Raw genomic sequence first — 22,616 nt, 5'->3', positions numbered from 1 at the left:
AGAAAAAATAGTGTGTCAATGGGGTCTTAGATGTCAACAGCATGCGACATTTAATGTTATATGCGCTGGCCCTATTCATACGCTAGTTTGTTGTTTAACGCTGCACTCAGCAATATTCCAGCTGTATGACGACAATCTGTGTATAAATGAGTCTGGACCAGACTGTAGAGAATAAATGTAAGGCAATATTTCTGTACGCAGTCATGTATTCCACAACCGCAGCTGTTAAACACATTTTCTAAACACTATCATAATCTCGACTGACCGCTGACAGACGGACAAATGTCACAAATTTCACATTATTCAAAATCATGATTCACACAGTTTAGCTGACCAATTCAACATTGACAACTTGACTACAACAACATATTGTGGTTGGCCGGCTGTCGTGACTGTACAAACTTGACCGACAGACGGACCGTCATAATGTTTACTGATTTACAAAGTTAACTTTGACTGAGACTGGTACATTGACTGGTACAAGCTGTAATAAAATAAACAAAGCCTAATAAGTACAAAGTTCAAACCTAATTAAATTAATCTACAAAAGAAATAATAACTAAATCTGAAAATAGCATGAAAATACCATATTGTTACACCATAATGCAGACATTATTTACATAGTATAGATTATTGTTGGATTTTCCGGATTTTAAGCAGTGACAACGAGTGAAATATTTCGCCGATAAAACATACAAAATTTACCGTTTTACAACATGTAAACTGCACACAAATATATCTTGGCTATAAATAAATCCAGTGATTGACATCATGAGCAACGATCATCAATATTTGGGTTCCGATGACGTGAAATTAACAAAGTCGCCTCTCCTGGCCACCCGATCTATTCATTGCCTGTGACAAGATACATCGGTTGCGGGGGGCCATTTCTAATCCAGAATCCCAACGGGTGTGTTTGTATACAGGATAATCTGATATTGTCATGTATGGTCATGTATTGTCATATATCGTTATATTTACACATGGAGATCACTGAAGACAATATATGTTATAACCATATGTATATGCATGCTAGCCAGTTAATACTGTTGATCAATTTTACTGTTTTACTATTATTTTATATATATAATTTTACTAAATTATATATAACGTATTTTGCTACATTGTGCCTGAGATTTACTGTGCTTTATATATATATACACACACAGACACACACACACACACACACATATATATATATATATATATCTGTGTCTGTGTCTGTGTCTGTGTCTGTGTCTGTGTGTTGACGCATTGGACGTTATGTTTATAGTTCTTCTGATACTAGTTACTTGCAGTTTATCAATTTCTATGAATACGCAGCGCAATGTAAGCGTTGTGTGGTTGTAGTGTGTTTGCCAGTTGATTGGGGGAGTGTGTTTGGTTAAATGCTTCTTGTAAGGTATTGAAGTAAGATCATGGTGTGAGGGACAAGGCGGGGGGAAAGCACATTGTAGCAACGGCCGTAAACGTCACGAGCACTGTTGTGAAGATCAGAGTCATCGGATATCATGATTTAAACTTGCCATCCGCGGATCCTGGGACGATAAATGTCACCATTGTACACCTTCAACCCATGTTCATGTTCCTGTTCATGTTCCTGTTCCTGTTCCTGAGTGTTGTACCAACGTGTGCATTGTTATTATCCATGTGTGTCTGACTTACTGTTATAACTATATCGTTGGTAAAACAAAGTGTACATCTTTATCATCTGTGCGTGTATGGCTGTTATAACCATATGTGCATCTTTATCTTCTATGTGTGTCTGACTGGCTGATATAACCATATGTGCATCTTTGTCTTCTATGTGCGTCTGACTGGCTGTTATAACCATATATGCATCTTTGTCTTCTATGTGTGTCTGACTGGCTGTTATAACCATATGTGCATCTTTGTCTTCCATGTGTGTCTGACTGGCTGTTGTAACCATAAAAGCATCTTTGTCTTCTATGTGCGTCTGACTGGCTGTTATAACCATATATGCATCTTTGTCTTCTATGTGTGTCTGACTGGCTGTTATAACCATAAATGCATCTTTGTCTTCTATGTGTGTCTGACTGGCTGTTATAACCATATATGCATCTTTGTCTTCTATGTGTGTCTGACTGGCTGTTATAACGATATATGCATCTTTGTCTTCTATGTGTGTCTGACTGGCTGTTATAACCATATATGCATCTTTGTCTTCTATGTGTGTCTGACTGACTGTTATAACCATATATGCATCTTTGTCTTCTATGTGTGTCTGACTGGCTGTTATAACCATATGTGCATCTTTGTCTTCTATGTGTGTCTGACTGGCTGTTATAACCATATATGCATCTTTGTCTTCAATGTGTGTCTGACTGGCTGTTGTAACCATATATGCATCTTTGTCTTCTATGTGTGTCTGGCTGGTTGTTATAAACATTTAAGCATCTTTGTCTTCTATGTGTGTCTGACTGGCTGTTATAACCATATATGCATCTTTGTCTTCTATGTGTGTCTGACTGACTGTTAAGAACATACATGCGTCGTTACCACCTGTGCGTGTCTGACCGGTTGTTATAACCATGTTTGCATCTTTATCATCTATGCGTGTGTGGCTATGATAACCATATATACATATTTAGCACCTGTAATTGTCTGACTGGTTGTTATAACCATATATGCATCGTTATGCATCGTTATACATGCATCTTTATCATCTATGTGCGTATGACTGGTTGGTATAACCACATTTGCATCTTCATCACCTGTGTGTGTATGAACGGTTGTTATAACCATATATGCATCTTTATCATATGTGTGTATCTGACTGGTCTTTATAACCATATATGCATTATGTCACCTATGTGTGTCTCGATGGCGGTTATTACCATATATGCATCTTTATCACCTGTGTGTGTATGACTGGTCTTTATAACCATATATGCATCATATCACCTGTGCGTGTCTGACTTGATGCTATAACCACATATGCATCTTTCTCACCTATGTGTATCTGACTCGTTGTTATAACCATACATGCATCTTTATCACCTGTGTGTGTATGACCGGTTGTTATAACCAGGTTTGCATCTTTATCATCTATGCGTGTCTGACTAGCTGTTTAACGCCGCACTCTGTAGTATTTTCCCAGCTATATAAAGAGGGGATGGTATCACCCGTCTATAACCCACTGAAAATAGCATATGAACCAACATAATATACACTTCGTGTTTTGGAAATACATCTCTACATCCCTGTCTGGTAGACTCCTTCCCCAAATGAAGATTGAAATTTTGTCTTTCAGTCGTTTCCCAATAGATTGATCATAATAGTGAATAATTTGGTGGCCAAATTGACCTCTGACCGTTGTCCATCCAGTGTTATCCCTGGTATCGGTCTTCACACTATCGAATACCGGTTTGTCTGTTCAAGAACCGAATACAAAGCACAGAATGTGTTATGTATGATAGACTATGCTGTAATGTCCGTAATGGAACTGAAGGAAGCGGCCCTATAATAAACGTCTACTGTCTCTGCTGATCCCCGAAGTCGATAGAGCGCTCGTTGTTGATTAGTGATTGATGAACGATTTGACAAGGACTGAACAGTGTTTACGTCGACTGACGATCTGTGAAGACATATCAGTTTGCAGGGTATCAATGATATGTTGGGAGTCGAACTCCGTGACGATTCAGGGTTAGAAGAGGTCGGTCCTCAGCTACTTGTCATACGTGGCGATTGGTGGATCGGATATTCAGACTCGTGATTTGGTTGATTGCGTGTCATCGTATCTCGAGTCATGGTACGTTGTTCATAATATCGATCACGGTACTGTCTGGTCCAGACTCAAGTATTTACAGGTGGAGACCCGTGAAGATCCAGGTTAGAATTGGTCTCAGCAACCCATGCTTGTCGCCAGAGGCGACTAACGGGATCGGGTGATCAGGCTCGCTGACTTGGTTGATGCAGTGCATTGTATCCCATTTGCTTAGATCGATGCTCATGATGTCACTGGATTGTCTGATTCACACTCTATTATTTACAGGCTGATGTCATATAGTTGGGATATTGCTGAGTGCGGCGTTAAACAACAAAGAAACAAACGTATGGCTGGAATATTTTACTAGGTGGCACTGAACAACAATCAAACAAACAAAACAATTTATAAAAGTGTCAAGAGCACGGGCCATTAACTCAAACCATCTTCAGGGGAGAAGAAGAAGATACGCTTTGTAAATCGTACTCCATCATTGTGGTTCCACACTGGTTTGTCTGCTCCAGACACGGATTTCACACACTGCAGACAACTGGGTGTTCTAACGATTACTCGCTATTTAGTTATTAATCTTACGTCGTTCACCTTCGCAGTATTCGATGGTACATTATATTCTTAAATGGCCCATTGCTCATATGGAGGTGCTTGTGTCATCGTAAGACGTCATGGGTCGTTTCTCATAATTAGGCCCCCCTCCGTGGTAAAGCGTCCGCCCGGAGAGGGGAAGGTCCGGGTTCGATCCCCGGCCGCGTCATACCAAAAGACTTTAAAAGATGGTACTTGTTGTTACCCTGCCTGGCGCTCGGTATTAAGAGACTAAAACAAGGACTGATCGGCTCGGAATCAGTATACTGTGTCTGAGTGGGGTATCCATGTTAAACTGCTGCATGGTATCTCAATGGGCTGAGACGCGACGTTAAACCCCCCTTTCACCTTATTCATAATAGTTATTATGTTTTGTTTGTGTCGTGATGTAAATGCATCAATGCTGTACGACTGCGGTCCCTCTCAATCTTATTACGTAGATTGTCGTACGATGCTCATGATGTCAATCATTGGATTGTGTGATCCAGGTTCGATTATTTACGATCCGCCGTCATGTAGCTTGAGTAAAGCAGTGTGCGACGTTAACCAACAAACAACAAACAAACATGGGTTTGAATGGGAAAGCAAATGCAAGATGTGACTTTTTTAACAGGGCGTAAAGAATACCATGGTCTATCAGGGCGAGTGCAAGTGTTTTGAGTGAGTGAGTGAGTGAGTGTTTTGAGTGAGTGAGTGAGTGAGTGAGTGAGTGAGTGAGGTTTAACGCCGCTTTTAACATTATTCCAGTTTTATCACGGCGTGTCAGCTTAATGTTGGAGAAAAGCCCGAAGTGATGCAGGTCTCAGACGTTTACCACTTCGGTGAAACCCACGAGCACGGGTATGGTGCTGACAAACCTAGAAACATAATCGGGCGAACCGGGATTCGAACCCACAATCATAGGTTTCTGGTGTGCCCAAGGGACGCAACTCTGCAAAGCGAATCGCGGCGCCTTAGACGACTGGGCCACCCGTGCCCCCGAGTGAGTGAGTGAGTGAGTGTGTGAGTGAGTGAGTGAGTGAGGTTTAACGCCGCTTTTAACAGTATTACAGTTATATCACGGCGTGTCAGCTTAATGTGGGAGGAAAGCCCGAAGTGATGCAGGTCTCAGACGTTTACCACTTCGGTGAAACCCACGAGCACGGGTATGGTGCTGACAAACCTAGAAACATAATCGGGCGAACCGGGATTCGAACCCACAATCTTAGGTTTCTGGCGTGCCCAAGGGACGCAACTCTGCACAGCGAATCGCGGCGCCTTAGACGACTGGGCCACCCGTGCCCCCGAGTGAGTGAGTGAGTGAGTGAGTGGTAAAGTAGTTCTGCTCAGGGGATAATCAGAGGCAGCTATTTCGAACATATTCATATTTACTACTGTCCATATAACTCTTTCCTTTCTGTTAACACAGCCATGTCTAAGAGGACGGACAAGAAAATACCCGATCGGGCACAATCCAAGGTGAACGCGTACAGTAAGTGAATAGTTTACTCCATTAGTCGGGGAAATAGTGGCACGGCGGACTAAGACGCTGTGCAGAGTTGCGTCCCTTCGTCGTGTGAGGATTCGCTGGTCCTGGGTTTGAATGACTCTGTTTATGTAGCAGGATCCTGATTTTTTTCTTTATAATGTTGTTCGATAAACTACATGCATTTGCAGGTATGTGACAAATTGTATTTGTAGAACAAAATACAATCAGTTCTTTGTATTATGAATACAGTGAAGATAAATGATGCTGTATTATCCCGAGGGAAATGGAATTATATCGTTGACAAATTGCATGTTTTAAATTTTAAAAATTGATTAATTGAACCGGATCTTTATTCTTTATCATTATTGCATTGAATGCACCCACACACACGCACACACGCACACACGCTCACACTACATGCACGTACATTCGCGCGATAGATCCTTGGTTAAATTGCCTCCCTACAACCTATACTGGTTGGAGGCGACAATAATCCGGTAGTCAGTCTCTGTGACTTTTGCTGATTGCATGTCATCGTATGCCGACGTCGTGTATCGTTGACTATAGTAAATTAGTTGTCTTCCCCATACGCGATTATTTGCAAGCCGCCGTCTAGCAGTATCTAGAATATTGCCGAGTGTGGCGTTAAACAACAAACAATCAAACCAATTCTTCGCCTACCCATGTGTGGAATCGAACCCGGGTGTTCGACGTGACGGGCGAACGCTTTAAACACTAGGCTACCCCACCGCCACACCGTCGTTCAAAATACTGAAACTCCTGATTCGTGTGGTTTATTTTTTCCCCCAAATCTGGACTCGAAAAGGGACATGTAACAAGGTACATCCGTTCCAATTTTCTAATTATTAATTATTCTGTCATGGGGAGGGCAAGAAAAAAGGAAGATGCATTTTCGGTGGAAAACCAAGAAAAGTAAATGTATTTTATGGTAATTCTTTCTTTACAGTCTTCTTGTGACAAAAATTATGATTGTGGACATATAGTTATTTAAGTTGTTTTTTAAACATGTTTTATCATAAAAGTAAGTTGTTTAAGCTGTATAACGAAACTCTTTGCGTGCATTGACAATAAACACACTGTTCGTGTTAAAAAGGAGTGTAATGACACAACCCATACAGGGCCCCTAACATTGAGGCCTCGTGAAACAAGGGAGGTAATTAAGAACAATACATTCTCGCGAGATGTGGTTGCTAGGAAGCAATATGGCGGCGTTTTAAGAAGCTTTCTGCTGATGATAAGAGAAATAGAACGAAATCAAGAATAACCTCAACATTTATGCAGTGCCTGCGTAATATTTCAAAATGAACAGCAAGCTCAACCTGAAGTCATCGAAGAAAGATCGACCTAAATCATCCGGTGCGTTTTTTTATTCAATATTTTGAACGAATTCTCGTACAAAACACAAAACATGCGAATACTGACTTTCAATAATTGTCAATATTATTGTTATTCATTCTTTGTTTGACTTGTGATGCTTGATGATAATAACTATGATTGTCTCAATAACAAGTTGTGGTATAAAGCAAATTCCATTGTTTTGACATGTCTGATACATGTTGACTTTGTTGACTCAAGGGCAGTTTTGAGGGGTTCATTTTGCAAGGTGCTCTCTTTTTATAAACAGTTGACGTAAACTGATATTAAAATTCTCATGACTTGAGCTCGCAACTCACCTTATCCAATATTAACTCTGGAATCACATTGATAAAGGCAAACCAGTTTCGACAGCCTTATGTTTTACATATGCATAATATTAGTAAATCTTGTGCTTATCAATAGTTAATTGATGAATATGACTGATGTGACAATGTTTGTGATGTTATATGTACATGTTTGAGTTCCATATTCTTGTGTTTACTTGCTAAAACATTTGTTTCTAACACTGAAACTCAAGTGAGACCTGCTGAGAGGTTTTACATTTAAATTATAAGTCCTAGGTTTTACAGTTCATTTGAATAAAAAGCCTCTTATTTTGCATCAAATGTTACTTTTTGGCTGGTTAAAACTAAAAATAACCTGCAACCTCACATAGAGCCACAAGGGCAGGTAATGGAAAGGTGTTCAGTCTTACATGTTATGACTTCAGTTGTCTGTATGCTGCACATGGTCTTCTCTCACCTGCTCTCATCAAATTCAGTTGCTGCAACTACTGTATTGTTTCACTATAAGGAATCCCGATGTTTTCTTATTCTTCCTGGTATTTCTTGCATTTAGTTAGTTAAAACTTGACTGGTGTTTCAACTACTTTATAACTTAACCATCCATATAATATTCTCATCTTACCTTTAACAATGAATCGTCATCATTTAAGAAATGACAAGGCAATTAACTTTCTGGTAATTATTCTAAAATATCATGGATTGTGATGTATACCAGTCCAAAAAACAAGAACCCTTTTTTGGAGCTGAGTATCTCCTGGTATAATGCGCTATGATACGTATCACGATATGGACTGACAATATTACTGGTATCATGATACTCGACAACAAATAGTAAGAAATTATGAAATACAGCTCTAAAACCTCTTGCTACGTACATTTTTTTTATTGTTTTCCCCAAAACATCAACAAAAAAATACAAGTACAAAACAGTATTAAATGAACTGATGGTTATTAAATGTATTAGTGAGTAGGCACGTCCCCAGCCACCACTTCCTTGTGCGCTATGCTACTTCTGCCATTAAGGGAGGTAACTCTGTTAGTTCCTGTTCTATTTAGAGCATATTGCGATATCTCAGACTGATGCTTCAAGTATTGTCTGTACTTCAGTATCAATGATATCATAGATATCGGTGAATCGTTACAGTTAGTTTGATCCATCATCTACAACATTGTCTGGTTAAATTAAATACCAAGAACTTTGGTAACCTCCCTTTAATGGCCAACATTGATGTTTACGAGGGTTCGAAATCAATTTTAATTGCACTGTTCCACAAAGATATTGCCACATACCTAGTAACAAAATTTCATTCCATGATATAAAAAATAGGCTTTGTCGAACAGATTCATTATTGAAGGTTGTCACCAGCTATATATTCGAATTTCCCTTATTTTCTGGAGATTACATATTTCATAAATACAACAGAAGTATACACAACAACACCTCCATGATCCTATGTCAGCTTGCCTGACAAAACGGAATTAGGCTTTTTAGTTATTGTTTTGAAAAGTGTTAATTTCGTTTAATGTCTCATCTCCTTAGGCATTAATTTTTTCTTGGTGAGGATATGCAAACAAAAGAAGGAAAAAAGGGAGAAAAGATTATTTGGAAACAGAACAGTCTGACCATCATGTAGGTGTATAAACTATCAAGTCCTTGATCATGAGATTTTGTGTCATAGACTATTGTTGTTGTGAACATGATGATAGTAATTTCATTAGGCCAGACCAACTGGATTACCTGTCTCACAGATCAGTCTGTTAATCTGTAAAATAAAGAAGAGAAAATCTGTAGGTCACGGTAAATTAATTATTTGACTTTCAACCAAATTTTTAATGTGAGGCAGAAGGAATTTAATTATTTCATTTTTATTTTGTTTAGCAAACTTTTCAAGGTAACGTATGTTTACTGTCAACAGAGGTCATTATGATTAACATGAAGAGTGGATGTTTGGTTGGACTTTATGTGGGATGTATTTCTTTAAGTTAGGAAAGAAGAGAAAACACATAGAGCAAGACCTGGAAGATCCCAAGATAAGAATAGGTCTTCAGCAACCCCTGCTTGTCATAAGACGTGAGACCGCCTCCGTGGTCTAATGGTTGAGCATCCACCCGGAGAGTGGAAGGTACAGGGTTCGATCCCCGGCCGCATCATACCAAAAGACATTAAAAGATGGTACTTGCTGTTACCCTGTCTGGCGCCCAGCATTAAGGAGCTAAAACAAGGAGTGGTTGGTTCGGAGTCGTATACTGTGTCTGAGTGGGGTATTCCTGTGATACTGCAGCATGGTATCTCGGTGGGGTAGCACTATAAATTGGCATTAGTCAAGTTCAAGCAGCCACACACACATGCTTGCATATATCACTATCATGTGCAGTAACCTTGTATGCAATTTTAAACCCCATTCTTCTCACTGCACCTTAGGCTTAAAAAAATAAAAGAATTGGTTCTCAGGCAATGTTTTTAGAAAATACAGTGCAGGCGGGCGGTGTCTTGTTTTTTCTTTTTTTTCTTTTTTTTTTCAGGGGGGGGGGGTCAAAGTAGTATGTAACCAACTAAACAGTTGTGTAGCCAGATAAACAATTGTGTACTATCGATCAATTTTGGAAAGGGCCTCCCTACATAAATGTATCCCTTGATGAGTAAAATATTGGAATACAGTATTTGACTAAAGGATTTTTTTATATTTTTGTTAAAATGGAAATACAAATGAAACGTGCTGTGAACTTTATGATGATGCGGGCAGTGCCTGAGAACCAAGACTCTTTTGTTTTTTAGCCTTAGTTGATTGTGTAGTTACAATGAACAGATTGCGTGTGATATATTATTGAAGCATTCATAAAATACTTGATTGTAGCCTGTCAACTGAATTCCATTTGACAAAGCTTCTGTACACAACCCAAAATGTTGGAAGAATGATTCACCAAGTGTCTTTTGAAAGACAGGAAATATATCAACACATGTTAATAAAAGTAAAACAATTCTCAGCAAGCTTTGATGTTTTTAAACTTTTATCAACTCATGTGAATATTTTTGCTATGAAAAGCCACCCTTGGAATTGCCTATTGTCATCCCAAACTGGCCTCCACGGGAGATATTTCCTCAGTGACATTAGTTCACAATGCTTTGCTGACCATTGTGATGTCATTACTTACCATCATGTCACAATCAAATGACATACTTATCTCTGCCACCAAAGCTAGTAAACTTTACTTTTTATTCTCAAGACAATGGTTATTACTAGGGGTGACTATTGGTCTGGAAATCACTATTGCGATAACTATTGATATTGAAAGAAACTATTGCGAGAACTATAAATATTGCAAGCAACTATTGCGATAAATATTGATTGTTTTCAGTGTATCATTTTAGAGTTGAATTAAAACTTGGAACTGAAGTTTCCTTTGAATGTGATAACCATAACAACAAATAAAAAGTAAAGTTTGAGATATGACTGATTTGTTTTTTCTTTACCCTAATAATTTGAGATAAAGAAACTTCCACATTACCATGTGTAGATTACTACCACTCATGATCAAAAGAATAACAAATTTTAACAGCACTGTATGTATTTTATTGATATGGTAAATACAATCAAAACTATCAATATTCCTAATTGAAATCGATACTATTGATCGGAATCAGATTTAACATCGATTTATTGACTTTAAGTGCTTACCAATAGCAACATATCGATATTTCGATTTATCGTGACACCCCTAGTTATTACTGTTCACAAACTGAAAAAAATGGAAGAATGGTTTTGGGTGCTAAATAGAATCTCACCCTGTCTTCTGATGTCAAATATATCAACACTCGTCCATAAAAGGGAAGCAGAATTCTTCATCTGCGCTGGTAGAGACAAGGAGATGATGTGAGACAGACTTCTTAGTTTGAGTGGAGGGCGGGGCTGAAAATTTTATAATTAGTTTATTATGGCATAATAAAATGCATAATATTTGTAAGAATTCAGAAAAGTACCTTTATGAAAAACTAGACTCTAATAGTTTATAAGAATGCAGAAAAATATCATGAATAATCAGAACAATTCATGAATAATTGGACAACCATATTTTGTAAGAATTCAGAATAACTCAGGAATAACTGCCCAACTACATTTTGTAAGAATTCAGAATAAATCATGTATAACTGCACAACCATAGTTTGTACAAATTCAGAATTCTGTAAATCATGAATAAATAGACTAATATCATTTGTAAGAACTCAGAAAAGTACAAACCCCAATAATGAACCTTTATATTTTGTAAAAAGTAAGCTGAATATGATCATGAATAACGAGACTACTCACCTACAGTGGAGCGAGACAAGTAGAACAACCTCCCTGTAGCCCTCCTGTCTGGCTGACTGACAGCATGGTCAGGTACACAGTATGTGTATGGTGGCTGTAGCCCTCCTGTCTGGCTGACTGACAGCATGGTCAGGTACACAGTATGTGTAGGGAGACTGTAGCCCTCCTGTCTGGCTGACTGACAGCATGGTCAGGTACACAGTATGTGTAGGGAGACTGTAGCCCTCCTGTCTGGCTGACTGACAGCATGGTCAGGTACACAGTATGTGTAGGGAGACTGTAGCCCTCCTATCTGGCTGACTGACAGCATGGTTAGGTACACAGTATGTGTAGGGAGACTGTAGCCCTCCTGTCTGGCTGACTGACAGCATGGTCAGGTACACAGTATGTGTAGGGAGACTGTAGCCCTCCTGTCTGGCTGACTGACAGCATGGTCAGGTACACAGTATGTGTAGGGAGACTGTAGCCCTCCTGTCTGGCTGACTGACAGCATGGTCAGGTACACAGCATGTGTAGGGAGACTGTAGCCCTCCTGTCTGGCTGACTGACAGCATGGTCAGGTACACAGCATGTGTAGGGAGACTGTAGCCCTCCTGTCTGGCTGACTGACAGCATGGTCAGGTACACAGCATGTGTAGGGAGACTGTAGCCCTCCTGTCTGGCTGACTGACTGCATGGTCAGGTACACAGCATGTGTAGGGAGACTGTAGCCCTCCTGTCTGGCTGACTGACAGCATGGTCAGGTACACAGTATGTGTAGGGAGACTGTAGCCCTCCTGTCTGGCTGACTGACAGCATGGTCAGGTACACAGTATGTGTAGGGAGACTGTAGCCCTCCTGTCTGGCTGACTGACAGCATGGTCAGGTACACAGTATGTGTAGGGAGACTGTAGCCCTCCTGTCTGGCTGACTGACAGCATGGTCAGGTACACAGTATGTGTAGGGAGACTGTAGCCCTCCTGTCTGGCTGACTGACAGCATGGTCAGGTACACAGTATGTGTAGGGAGACTGTAGCCCTCCTGTCTGGCTGACTGACAGCATGGTTAGGTACACAGTATGTGTAGGGAGACTGTAGCCCTCCTGTCTGGCTGACTGACAGCATGGTTAGGTACACAGTATGTGTAGGGAGACTGTAGCCCTCCTGTCTGGCTGACTGACAGCATGGTTAGGTACACAGTATGTGTATGGTGGCTGTAGCCCTCCTGTCTGGCTGACTGACAGCATGGTTAGGTACACAGTATGTGTATGGTGGCTGTAGACAGGACACAGCATGATGTGGGCTGAGAACATGCGATACGGCCACAGTGTTTAAACAGGGATAGACACATGTGCAATGCTGGTGAAGACAGTAAACCTGGACTTGTTTCTAAACACTTATTATTTTATGTAAGCCACTTTGTGAGCTGTCTTTGAAATGAGATTTTACGAATGTCAATACCTGGTGTATGTCGGTACAAAATCCATTGTTTTATAGGAGTGGACTGGCAAAGTACTACCAGTAGATGTAGAATGTGTTCCAAGCATTACATCCACATGGATTTGCAATTGTGTCATGGATTATGATATTGAGAAAATTAATTTCCCCGTAGAATGCTTATGAATGGACTGTGAGAATAAATCGATGCATCAATGCAGCAGTACACTGTGAGGTTATACATTGTCAAATAGTTTGGTTTGTTTGTTGTTTAACGCCGCACTCAGCTATATGGCAGCGGTCTGTAAATAATCGAGTCTGGACTAGACAATCCAGTGATTGATATCATTAGCATCGATCCACGCAATTGGGATCGATGACATGTATCAACCAAGTCAGCGAGCCTGACCACCCGACCCCGTTAGTCGCCTTTTACGACAAGCATAGTCACCTTTTACGGCAAGCATGGGTTGCTGAAGACCTATTCTACCCCGGATCTTCACGGGTCACATTGTCTAATGAGTGCTGGTGTGTGCTGAAATCTGTTTGTTGAAAAATATTAAATGATATTAAAACCTGAAAATCGGGACATTTTACTGTTAGTTTTCTAGTTTTCTTGATAAGTATCTACTTAGTCTCAATCCCAATTTTAAAAAAAAGTTGCATATAGGCTTGGCAAAATTGATACCACATTACTGATATTTTTATCACTATTTATCAGAATAACTGTGATGCAGTTGTTTGTTTTCTTCACATTTTGCTAACAAGGCGGAATCAGTTGTACCAAGGATAAAGAAGCAAATGACACATCTACTGTATCATGACATCGCATACCAGAGTGACGACTATCTTACAAGTGTGAGAGCTCATGTCAGAGAGCGTGCTACGGAAAGTTTATGATACCTTTTGTATTTTGTAATGTGATGAAAATTATGTGTTTTCCATTTTGCAGGTGTTATTGAGTATTTAAGACATGGAAATTTATCTGTGTAATGTAATGTGGAGGTTAAAATGTTGAAATTATCAGTACTCATACCAATTTTCAAAGGTTCACCAACACTACAAACCTGAAAACATATTATAAGTTGTAGAAGGATCATGAGGGGTATATATGTGTCCCGCATTATTTTTTTTCCTCAAGACAGACATGTTTGAATATGAAATTGTGAAAGAATTAAAACAAATTCAAATTTGATAGAAAACAGCTTTTCGGTTGAGTGGAGGTTAGCTAGTGCTGCGTCACAGAAATCCATGTGCAGCCTTACTTGTTCGTGGCAGGATATAAGAGATTTGTCCCCCCACTGAGAAATTTATATCCCTCCAAGGGGGATATAAAGTATTTTATCAAGATCATGTGGACCAATCACATCTCGTCATTCTTAAAAGAAGGTATAACATGTTTTATCTATTGTGTAGACATATTGTTTCATGCTTTAATTATCTAGTCGAACAGAGCACCAGATAACTTTTTGAGCAATTGAGTTTTTACACTAGGGTTTCAATTTTAATTGGGTTATTACAATTTTCATTGGGTAACCAATATTTTTTCACTCATCTATTCATCCCTCTATTAGGGTTTTCCCAAAATTAGTGAAAATTTTCAGATTTTAAAACAATGAAATAATGCTTTAGATGTATATAGCTGTTCTTAATATATAGCCTCGACTCAGAAAGTAAATTAGCTTGTAATTGTGTTTCGGAAATTAGCTCCTTAATTTGTACGCATGCTTAAAAAGCTTCATCGGATATTTATGCATGCTGTTTTAATGCATTTGAGTTTTTCATTTAATTCATGCGTAAACTTAAAGTAAGTGGGGTTTGAATATTTTTGGGTGTTTTTTTACTCAAATACGCTGCTTATCTGTAGCTCTGGTCAAAGACAGTTTTCCAAACTGGCCGGACAAGTGGCATTCCCACCCAGATATTTCCTAGTCTCAGTATCTGATGACTTTATGACTTACAGAAGACAAGCACTACACCCACATACCATACACCTCTACAGTTCTGACACTCCATTAATACAACACAAGTGTTTGCTATCAACCTCTGTATACAAGCCCTCTCACAAGTTTATTGTCTTCCACTAAAGGTGCTTACATATTAATTCAAGCTTATTTATGACATATTAATATAGTTACAGGCTGTTGTTGGAGACATGGTCACCACAATAGTGTGAACTTAATGTGTGTGTGCACAGTGGTTCAGTGGTATGAGTTGCTGTACTTTGCTTGAAGAGTTACCTCCCTTGCTAGTGTCAGGAGCCACTCACAAGTTTACCTCCCTTGCCAGTTCAGGAGCCACTCACAAAATTACCCCCCTTGCTAATGTCAGGAGTCACTCACAAGTTAATGAACAAAGTATTTGCGATATGTATCATATCATGGGATAGTGGTATCGTGACATCCCTAGTAGATGTACAGAAATCATATTTAATTGTTTCACATCACTTGTTGTATAAAACTACCGTCTTCTATAAACTTTAAATTACATATTTTACTGTCTACCTTGCAGTATTTCTGCAATAAAGAATTGATTTGACAATATTACAATAAATGTCTGTATAACAAGATTTAAAAAATGGACTCACCTGTTGAGATGTCAGATGTCACAATTCACCAAGTATCCTATATTCCTCTTTACCGAGGGGACGGTCGGGTAGCCTAGTGGTTAAAACGTCCGCTCGTCATGGCGAAGACACGGGTTTGATTCCCGACATGGGTACAATGTGTGAAGCCCATGTGTCCCCCGCCATGATATTGCTGGAATATTGCTAAAAGCGGCGTCAACCCATACTCACTCACTCACTCTTTACCGAGAAGTGAACACCTAGTTTATGATCCACCATAGAACTCTTATCAAGCCCCCAATTGAAGCAGCTAAGTTAGAATGACCTATAGAACAATGGCTATAACTCTGTCAACAATGGGATACATCAGTTATAATAGCTTGGCTTAGAGATATTCATGAAACAGTCAGGGATGTTTGCTAACCGAAGAGGAAGGAGGGATTGTTATTGATGATAATGCTTGTCTAGATTCGCTTTATTTGACTTGTTGATTGGAAAATAGTATTTGGCAAATATCTGAAACTGCTGAAGGGATGTTGGGCTTGTTGGATGGAAAAATAGTCTTCAACAGATCTGAAGTTAGAGAAAGGATGCCGGAGATTTTGGATGGAAAATAGTATTTGACAGATATCTGAAATGGAGGAAGAGATGTGAGACTTGTTGGGTGGAAAACAGTATTCAACAGATCAGAAATTGGAGAAAGGATGTTGGAGTCTTGGTATGGAAAATAGTATTTGACAGATATTCGAAATTGTGAAAGGAATGTGGAACTTGTTGGATGGAAAGAGTTTTCAGCAGATCTGAACTTGTGGAAGAGATGTTGAACTGGTTGGATGGAAATTAGTATTTGACAAATATGCATTTGCTGTACCAAGCAGTGGATGAAAATGTTGGATGACACTATTGGAAAAGAAGTGTTCAAAATGTCAACCTCATTAAAAAATCTAAAAACATTTACACGATCTAAATCTGTGCCATCCAATGCAAATAATCAGAAGCAGAATTCTGTGCAGAGAAAGCTGAGTGAAGGGGTGTTACACCCCGGTGGGGAAAGCCCCAGTATCACACCCAGGAGAAAGTCTCATGGCGGGACCAGGCTGAAACTAAAGAGATCGTGTCACACAATCACAGCCATACGTATGTATTAACATTATTTAGCTTATCTCAAGATTTGTGAGGGACACCTTTCGCATACTATGGTCCTTTATTGTGGACTCTCTCCCTTTGATAGCACCTAACAAATTTATTTATTCATTCATTCATTCATTCATTCATTCATTCATTCATTCATTCATTCATTACCAGTATATGACAATAACAAAATGAACAGAATTGGTTACAATGAAACTTGGAACCTGTCCACTTGTTTTCATTAATTCAACTTCCTTTTGCTGTTCAGGGACATTTGACCAGTTGACAATTAGAGAAATCTTTATTGGCAATAGAGTTGATTAACCAGGAAAACACAAGACCAGTTGACAATTAGAGAAATCTTTATTGGCAATAGAGTTGATAAACTTCAACACAATATACTGTACACCATTGTACCACAAATCTAAATTTATTTTATTGGGTCTAAATGGTAAGGCTAAATCTTTATTGCCCATTTGCCAAGTGAAACAGAAATATTAAATTGCAGAGGTGACATTTTATGTTGTTGTGGAGTCGGATCACCTACAAAGAGGTCAATATGGATTCCTTATTCTGTCTGATCTATATCCTCAATAGGATCATTTTATCATGGGGAGGAAAGTCACCACTTTGTCTTCCTCACATCATCCACTGGCTGGTCAGATCCACACCCAATGTCACTGTACAATCCACACCCAATGTCACTGTACAGAGTTGTGTTTAATTACTTAGTCAGATCCACACCCAATGTCACTTTACAGAGTTGTGTTTAATTACTTAGTCAGATCCACACCCAATGTCACTATATAGAGTTGTGTTTAATTACTTAGTCAGATCCACACCCAATGTCACTGTACAGAGTTGTGTTTAATTACTTAGTCAGATCCACACCCAATGTCACTGTACAGAGTTGTGTTTAATTACTTAGTCAGATCCACACCCAATGTCACTGTATAGAGTTCAGTTTAATTACTTAGTCAGATCCACACCCAATGTCACTGTACAGAGTTGTTTTTAATTACTTAGTCAGATCCACACCCAATGTCACTGTACAGAGTTATATAACATAGTCAGATCCACACCCAATGTCACTGTACAGAGTTTTGTTAAATAACTTAGTCAGATCCACACCCAATGTCACTGTACAGAGTTATATAACTTAGTCAGATCCACACCCAATGTCACTGTACAGAGTTTTGTTAAATAACTTAGTCAGATCCACACCCAATGTCACTGTACAGAGTTTTGTTAAATAATTTGGTCAGCTCCACACTCAATGTCACTGTACTGAGTCGTGTTTAATAACGAAGCCAGATCCACACCCAATGTCACTGTACAGAGTTCTGTTTAATAACTTAACAACTAATTATAAGCCAGTAATTATGATGGGATATCCTATTCACCATCTCCTTACCCCTTTCCCCTCAGAGAGCAGAAGTCGGTGGTTCAAACCCCTCACTGCATCATACCCCTAGATTTACAGTATGCACACCATTTTTTACACTTATACGTATATAAACACAAAGAAATATAAGATCGAAGTCAATTCTAATGTAGCTTAAAGGTCAGTGAGATTTGTACTGACATGAAACGCCATGTTTATCCCAGGACAACAGTTGATCCCATAACCTTTAGATGCCTTCAGTGCTTGTCCAGGTGATTGAGCAGGCCTGAGTTGGGAACCTACCCGTAGGTTTTTATGAGCTCTCTGTATTGTCTGGCCTTCATTAAAGTGAATTGAAAGGTGTGTGGCAGTCAATTAATGGTAATACCTGCTGATAGACATATTGGACAATTCTTTGTGCTGTGGGGAGAAGCTGGCTGGTGTTATGTCAATAGCCAATATTAACACTAGGAAATGAAGGTTGGACAGTGTTGGGTGTAGGGTACATTAACAATGCTGTGTATGTGGGGGAATTTGGACTTTCTGAGGAGTCAGTGGTATTGTCAACCCAGGAAGTGAAGTGGTCATCATAACTCTGTAGAAGGATATATGGGAATGTGGTGTGGACTTTTGGAGGAATCGGCAGAACAGTTCTGTGATTGTTGTCAACCCAGGAAGTGAAGTGGTCATCATAACTCTGTAGAAGGATATATGGGAATGTGGTGTGACTTTTGGAGGAATCAGCAGAACAGTTCTGTGATTGTTGTCAACTCAGGAAAGTGAAGTGGTCATCATTACTCTGTAGAAGGTTATATGGGAATGTGGTGTGACTTTTGGAGGAATCAGCAGAACAGTTCTGTGATTGTTGTCAACCCAGGAAGTGAAGTGGTCATCATAACTCTGTAGAAGGATATATGGGAATGTGGTGTGACTTTTGGAGGAATCAGCAGAACAGTTCTGTGATTGTTGTCAACTCAGGAAAGTGAAGTGGTCATCATAACTCTGTAGAAGGTTACATGGGAATGCGGTGTGGACTTTCTGAGAAGTCGGTGGTATGCTTCTGAGACCGTTGTCAACTTAAGGAAATGAAGTTTAAACCATTGCCTGATGGTTGGTAGGTGTAGAAATATACACAAGGATGCAATTCTAAGGAGTCAATGGTATGGTTCTGAGATTGTTGGCAACTCAAGGAAATGAAGTGATGGTGGTTAGGTATCAAAGCTAGAATCTATGGAAATTTGATGAGACATTAACTGCACAACTGTTGGAACTCAAAGGAGACTTTTGTAGACCAATACAGGGAAAGGGTTTGGGAAAGTTTGTACAGTAAAAGTACCTCCTGGCATTAAAGTGAAACTTGTGGTTGGAAGTTTCAAGGCAACAGTGAAGAAGTTCCGGAGGAATCTGTATGATTGATTGTTTGTTTGTTGTTTAACGTCGCACTCAGCAATATTTCAGCTTTATGATAGCAGTCTGTAAGTAATCAAGCCTGGACCAGACAATCCAATGATTGACAACATGAGCATTGATCCACACAATTGGGATTGATGACATGCATTAACCAAGTCAGCGAGCCTGACCACCCGATCCCGTTAGTCGCCTCTTACGACAAGCATAGTCGCCTTTTATGGCAAGCATGGGTTGCTGAAGACCTATTCTAGCCCGGATCTTCACGGGCCGAATCTGTATGAAGACAGTGTGAGGAATCAAAGGTATGAGACCATTATTGACCAAAGGAGATAAAGGTTGAACCATTGAGTGATTATTGCTTGGAAAAGTTTAACAGCTTATGTGTGGAGCCACTGCGGGAATTGCCTGAGAAAATTGGAATTTTGAAAAATCACTTGTGTATGGATTTATGATTAAACCAAGTAAATGAAGTACAGTGCTTCGGATCAGCATTGATTGGAAAGTTGCTGTGTAGAATCACCTGAAGTTTAGACTTTGGAACTTTATGAATCTGAGACCTTTTAAAAAGTCATTTTAAGGAAAGATATTTGGACCAGAACAGAGGTGGTGGTATGTAACTAAGATCTGTGAGAACTGTATGAAGACTGAAAGGAGCCAGTGGGTTTGGACAGGTACATTGAAGATGGGGAAGGAAACTTAAACTTTGATTTGTACCAGCACATGTCGCAGACTTCTTGAGGAATTGGCAGTATGGTTCCGAGACAGTTCCTGAACCAAGGAATGAAGTTTGGAACGCAACGATGATGGTGTTTTGGAAAGGTTGAACAGTCAAACACCCGTTGTAAACTGCTTTCTGTAGAACATCAACCATTGTAAACTGAAGACGTTTTCAGGAATCAGCAGTGTGGACCTGAGACTATGTCAATCGAAGGAATGACGTTTGAATCAGACAGGATGAAAAACTACTTGCAGCATTAAAACTCAGCTTAACTGTGACATATTTTTTCAACAATATTGTTAGTCCAGCAACTGTTTGCAGGGAAAATTAATCCATGTTGGTATTTGCCTCCTGCTGTTCTGTGAATCGTCATTTATTGACATCCCCTCAACAATCTCTGACTTTTTGTGACTTAGGCAGTTCGCAGTGCAGCTGCCTTTATTTGCCTCCCGCTGTTCTGAGTATTGTCATTTAATGACACCTCTCAACAATCTCCTACTTTTTGTCGTTTAAGCAGTTTACAACGCAGCTGCCTTTACCACTGAAATGAAAAGTGGACATTGGTCCAATCTCATTCCACCGATTACAAATCATTTTATGCAATATATGATTGGTTTTGGAAAATGGAGGACTGACATAATGTGTTTGACATTCTCTTCCTCACAGAAGCAATATTACATTGTGTAAGCATTATTATCGTGTCATGTTGCTTTTAATTTACTATCTGGCTTGTTTGTCCAGTCAGTCGAATCCAAGATGGATGACAATGGATCTGATGTCAAAATATGTTGAGATGCATTTCCTGATTTCCTGCACTGAAGAGTTCTAATTGTCTTTCCTTCCTGTATCATGTTACCTTTGTGTTTCCGTGGAAACGAGAATTTCTCGATCTGTTGATGCTGTTTTGTTCATCAATATTTCTGACAGTAGGACAGTATGCATCGTGTTCACTCTTTCATTGATTGAAGATTAACTGCAGAAGACAAACCATTTGTTTCAAGAATTTGTTGAAGGACGTGGATACGGTTTTTCTTATACATTACATGGAGGAGAAGCTGTTTATGTGAACTTCATTAGAATATTTATAATTTCAAGATGGCTTCCAATTCGAAGCGCAGCATGTCGGTTCAGTTCAGCCAATCAGCAGTCAGTACACTGTTGGTGAAACACAGCACAGTGACCCCTGGTGGATTGAGGAGACACTCACTGATGCCAGCCTCGGATAAGTTACACAAACATGGAATGTCCCATCTTGCAGTACCAGGGCAGCTTGGCCGACGAGGGTCCTTGTTTACACGTAGGAATACTTCACTACTAATAGATTATTCCAATATGTTCCTCCCACATTTTTATCCATGTATTAGGTTTATATGTCATTATGTACCATCCATACAAAATTTTGATGTTGTGGTGGGGTATTGATGTCTTGTCCACATGACCAAAGAGGTTAGCCCTCAATAAGCTAACACGGTAAGGATGTCATCTGTGGGATGACTCCACATCCTGCTGTAAATTAATCGGCAGAAGCCAGGTCCTGGGCCCACTTGCACAAAGCGATCTTAGTGCTAAGATGATCATAACTCACATGCTTTAACATAGGCTTACAATAGTCGTAGCGCTAAGATCACTTTGTGCAAGTGGGCCCTGGTCCATATACCGGGTAGTAGGGTATTGAGACTTTGTTTAGATTTAATGGGGACATTCTCAGCCCATGTATGCAACTTCCGTAAAATGTTCTGATCCTGTACAAGGATTTGAAACAGGGACATTCTGTATCCATTCTGTGATCCTAGGTCAGTCACCTTGTCCACATGACCAAAGTGGTTTTAGCCCATCATCAAACTAACATGGTAAGAATTATAATCATTTCTCATTGTTTATCAATAATGCTGAGTCAACTAGAAATGTTTGGGTCAAGACATTAAAACTGCCCCCACTGTGTTGAGAAACAAACATATTTCTCAAGACGTTTTTTCGCTGCATATAAGCTTCGGAGGGTTTGCACTCAAAATTATTATATTTATTTTAGTTTCAACAAAATCAGTAAATGCACAATTGTGTGACTGTATTTCTGATCCATCACTTGATTGTCTGGTTTGTTTACAGGACGCCTTCACATGGCAGGAGTACCGTATTTTCTTGAGTATAGTGCACACCCAAGTATAATGCCCACGCCCCTCTAGCGGTCATTTTTTCACATTGAAC

At 39.5% G+C, this 22,616-nt stretch overlaps 1 protein-coding gene across 11 annotated transcripts in view; it reads left to right on the top strand.

The window, feature by feature from the left end:
* LOC124131250 (MYCBP-associated protein-like) overlaps positions 1 to 22,616 on the top strand; it is a 75,971-nt gene that overhangs the window by 212 nt on the left and 53,143 nt on the right. For 3 of the 11 annotated variants that reach the window (XM_046494388.2, XM_046494386.2, XM_046494387.2), the window contains exon 1: positions 21,305 to 21,708. In XM_046494388.2, coding sequence (XP_046350344.2) covers positions 21,507 to 21,708 — 202 coding nt within the window. In that variant the 5' untranslated portion in view covers positions 21,305 to 21,506. Of the gene's footprint in view, positions 1 to 5,738; positions 5,802 to 7,008; positions 7,176 to 21,302; positions 21,709 to 22,616 lie in introns of those variants that run through there. The other 8 variants (XM_046494397.2, XM_046494399.2, XM_046494384.2 and 5 more) reach the window with 8 other exon arrangements.

This window comes from Haliotis rufescens, unplaced genomic scaffold (genome assembly GCF_023055435.1).
Source record: "Haliotis rufescens isolate VD_foot unplaced genomic scaffold, xgHalRufe1.0.p SCAF_14, whole genome shotgun sequence".
Classification (NCBI taxonomy): domain Eukaryota; kingdom Metazoa; phylum Mollusca; class Gastropoda; order Lepetellida; family Haliotidae; genus Haliotis; species Haliotis rufescens.
Note: the sequence above shows the minus strand (reverse complement) of the source record. Positions and strands in the feature narration are given on the sequence as shown.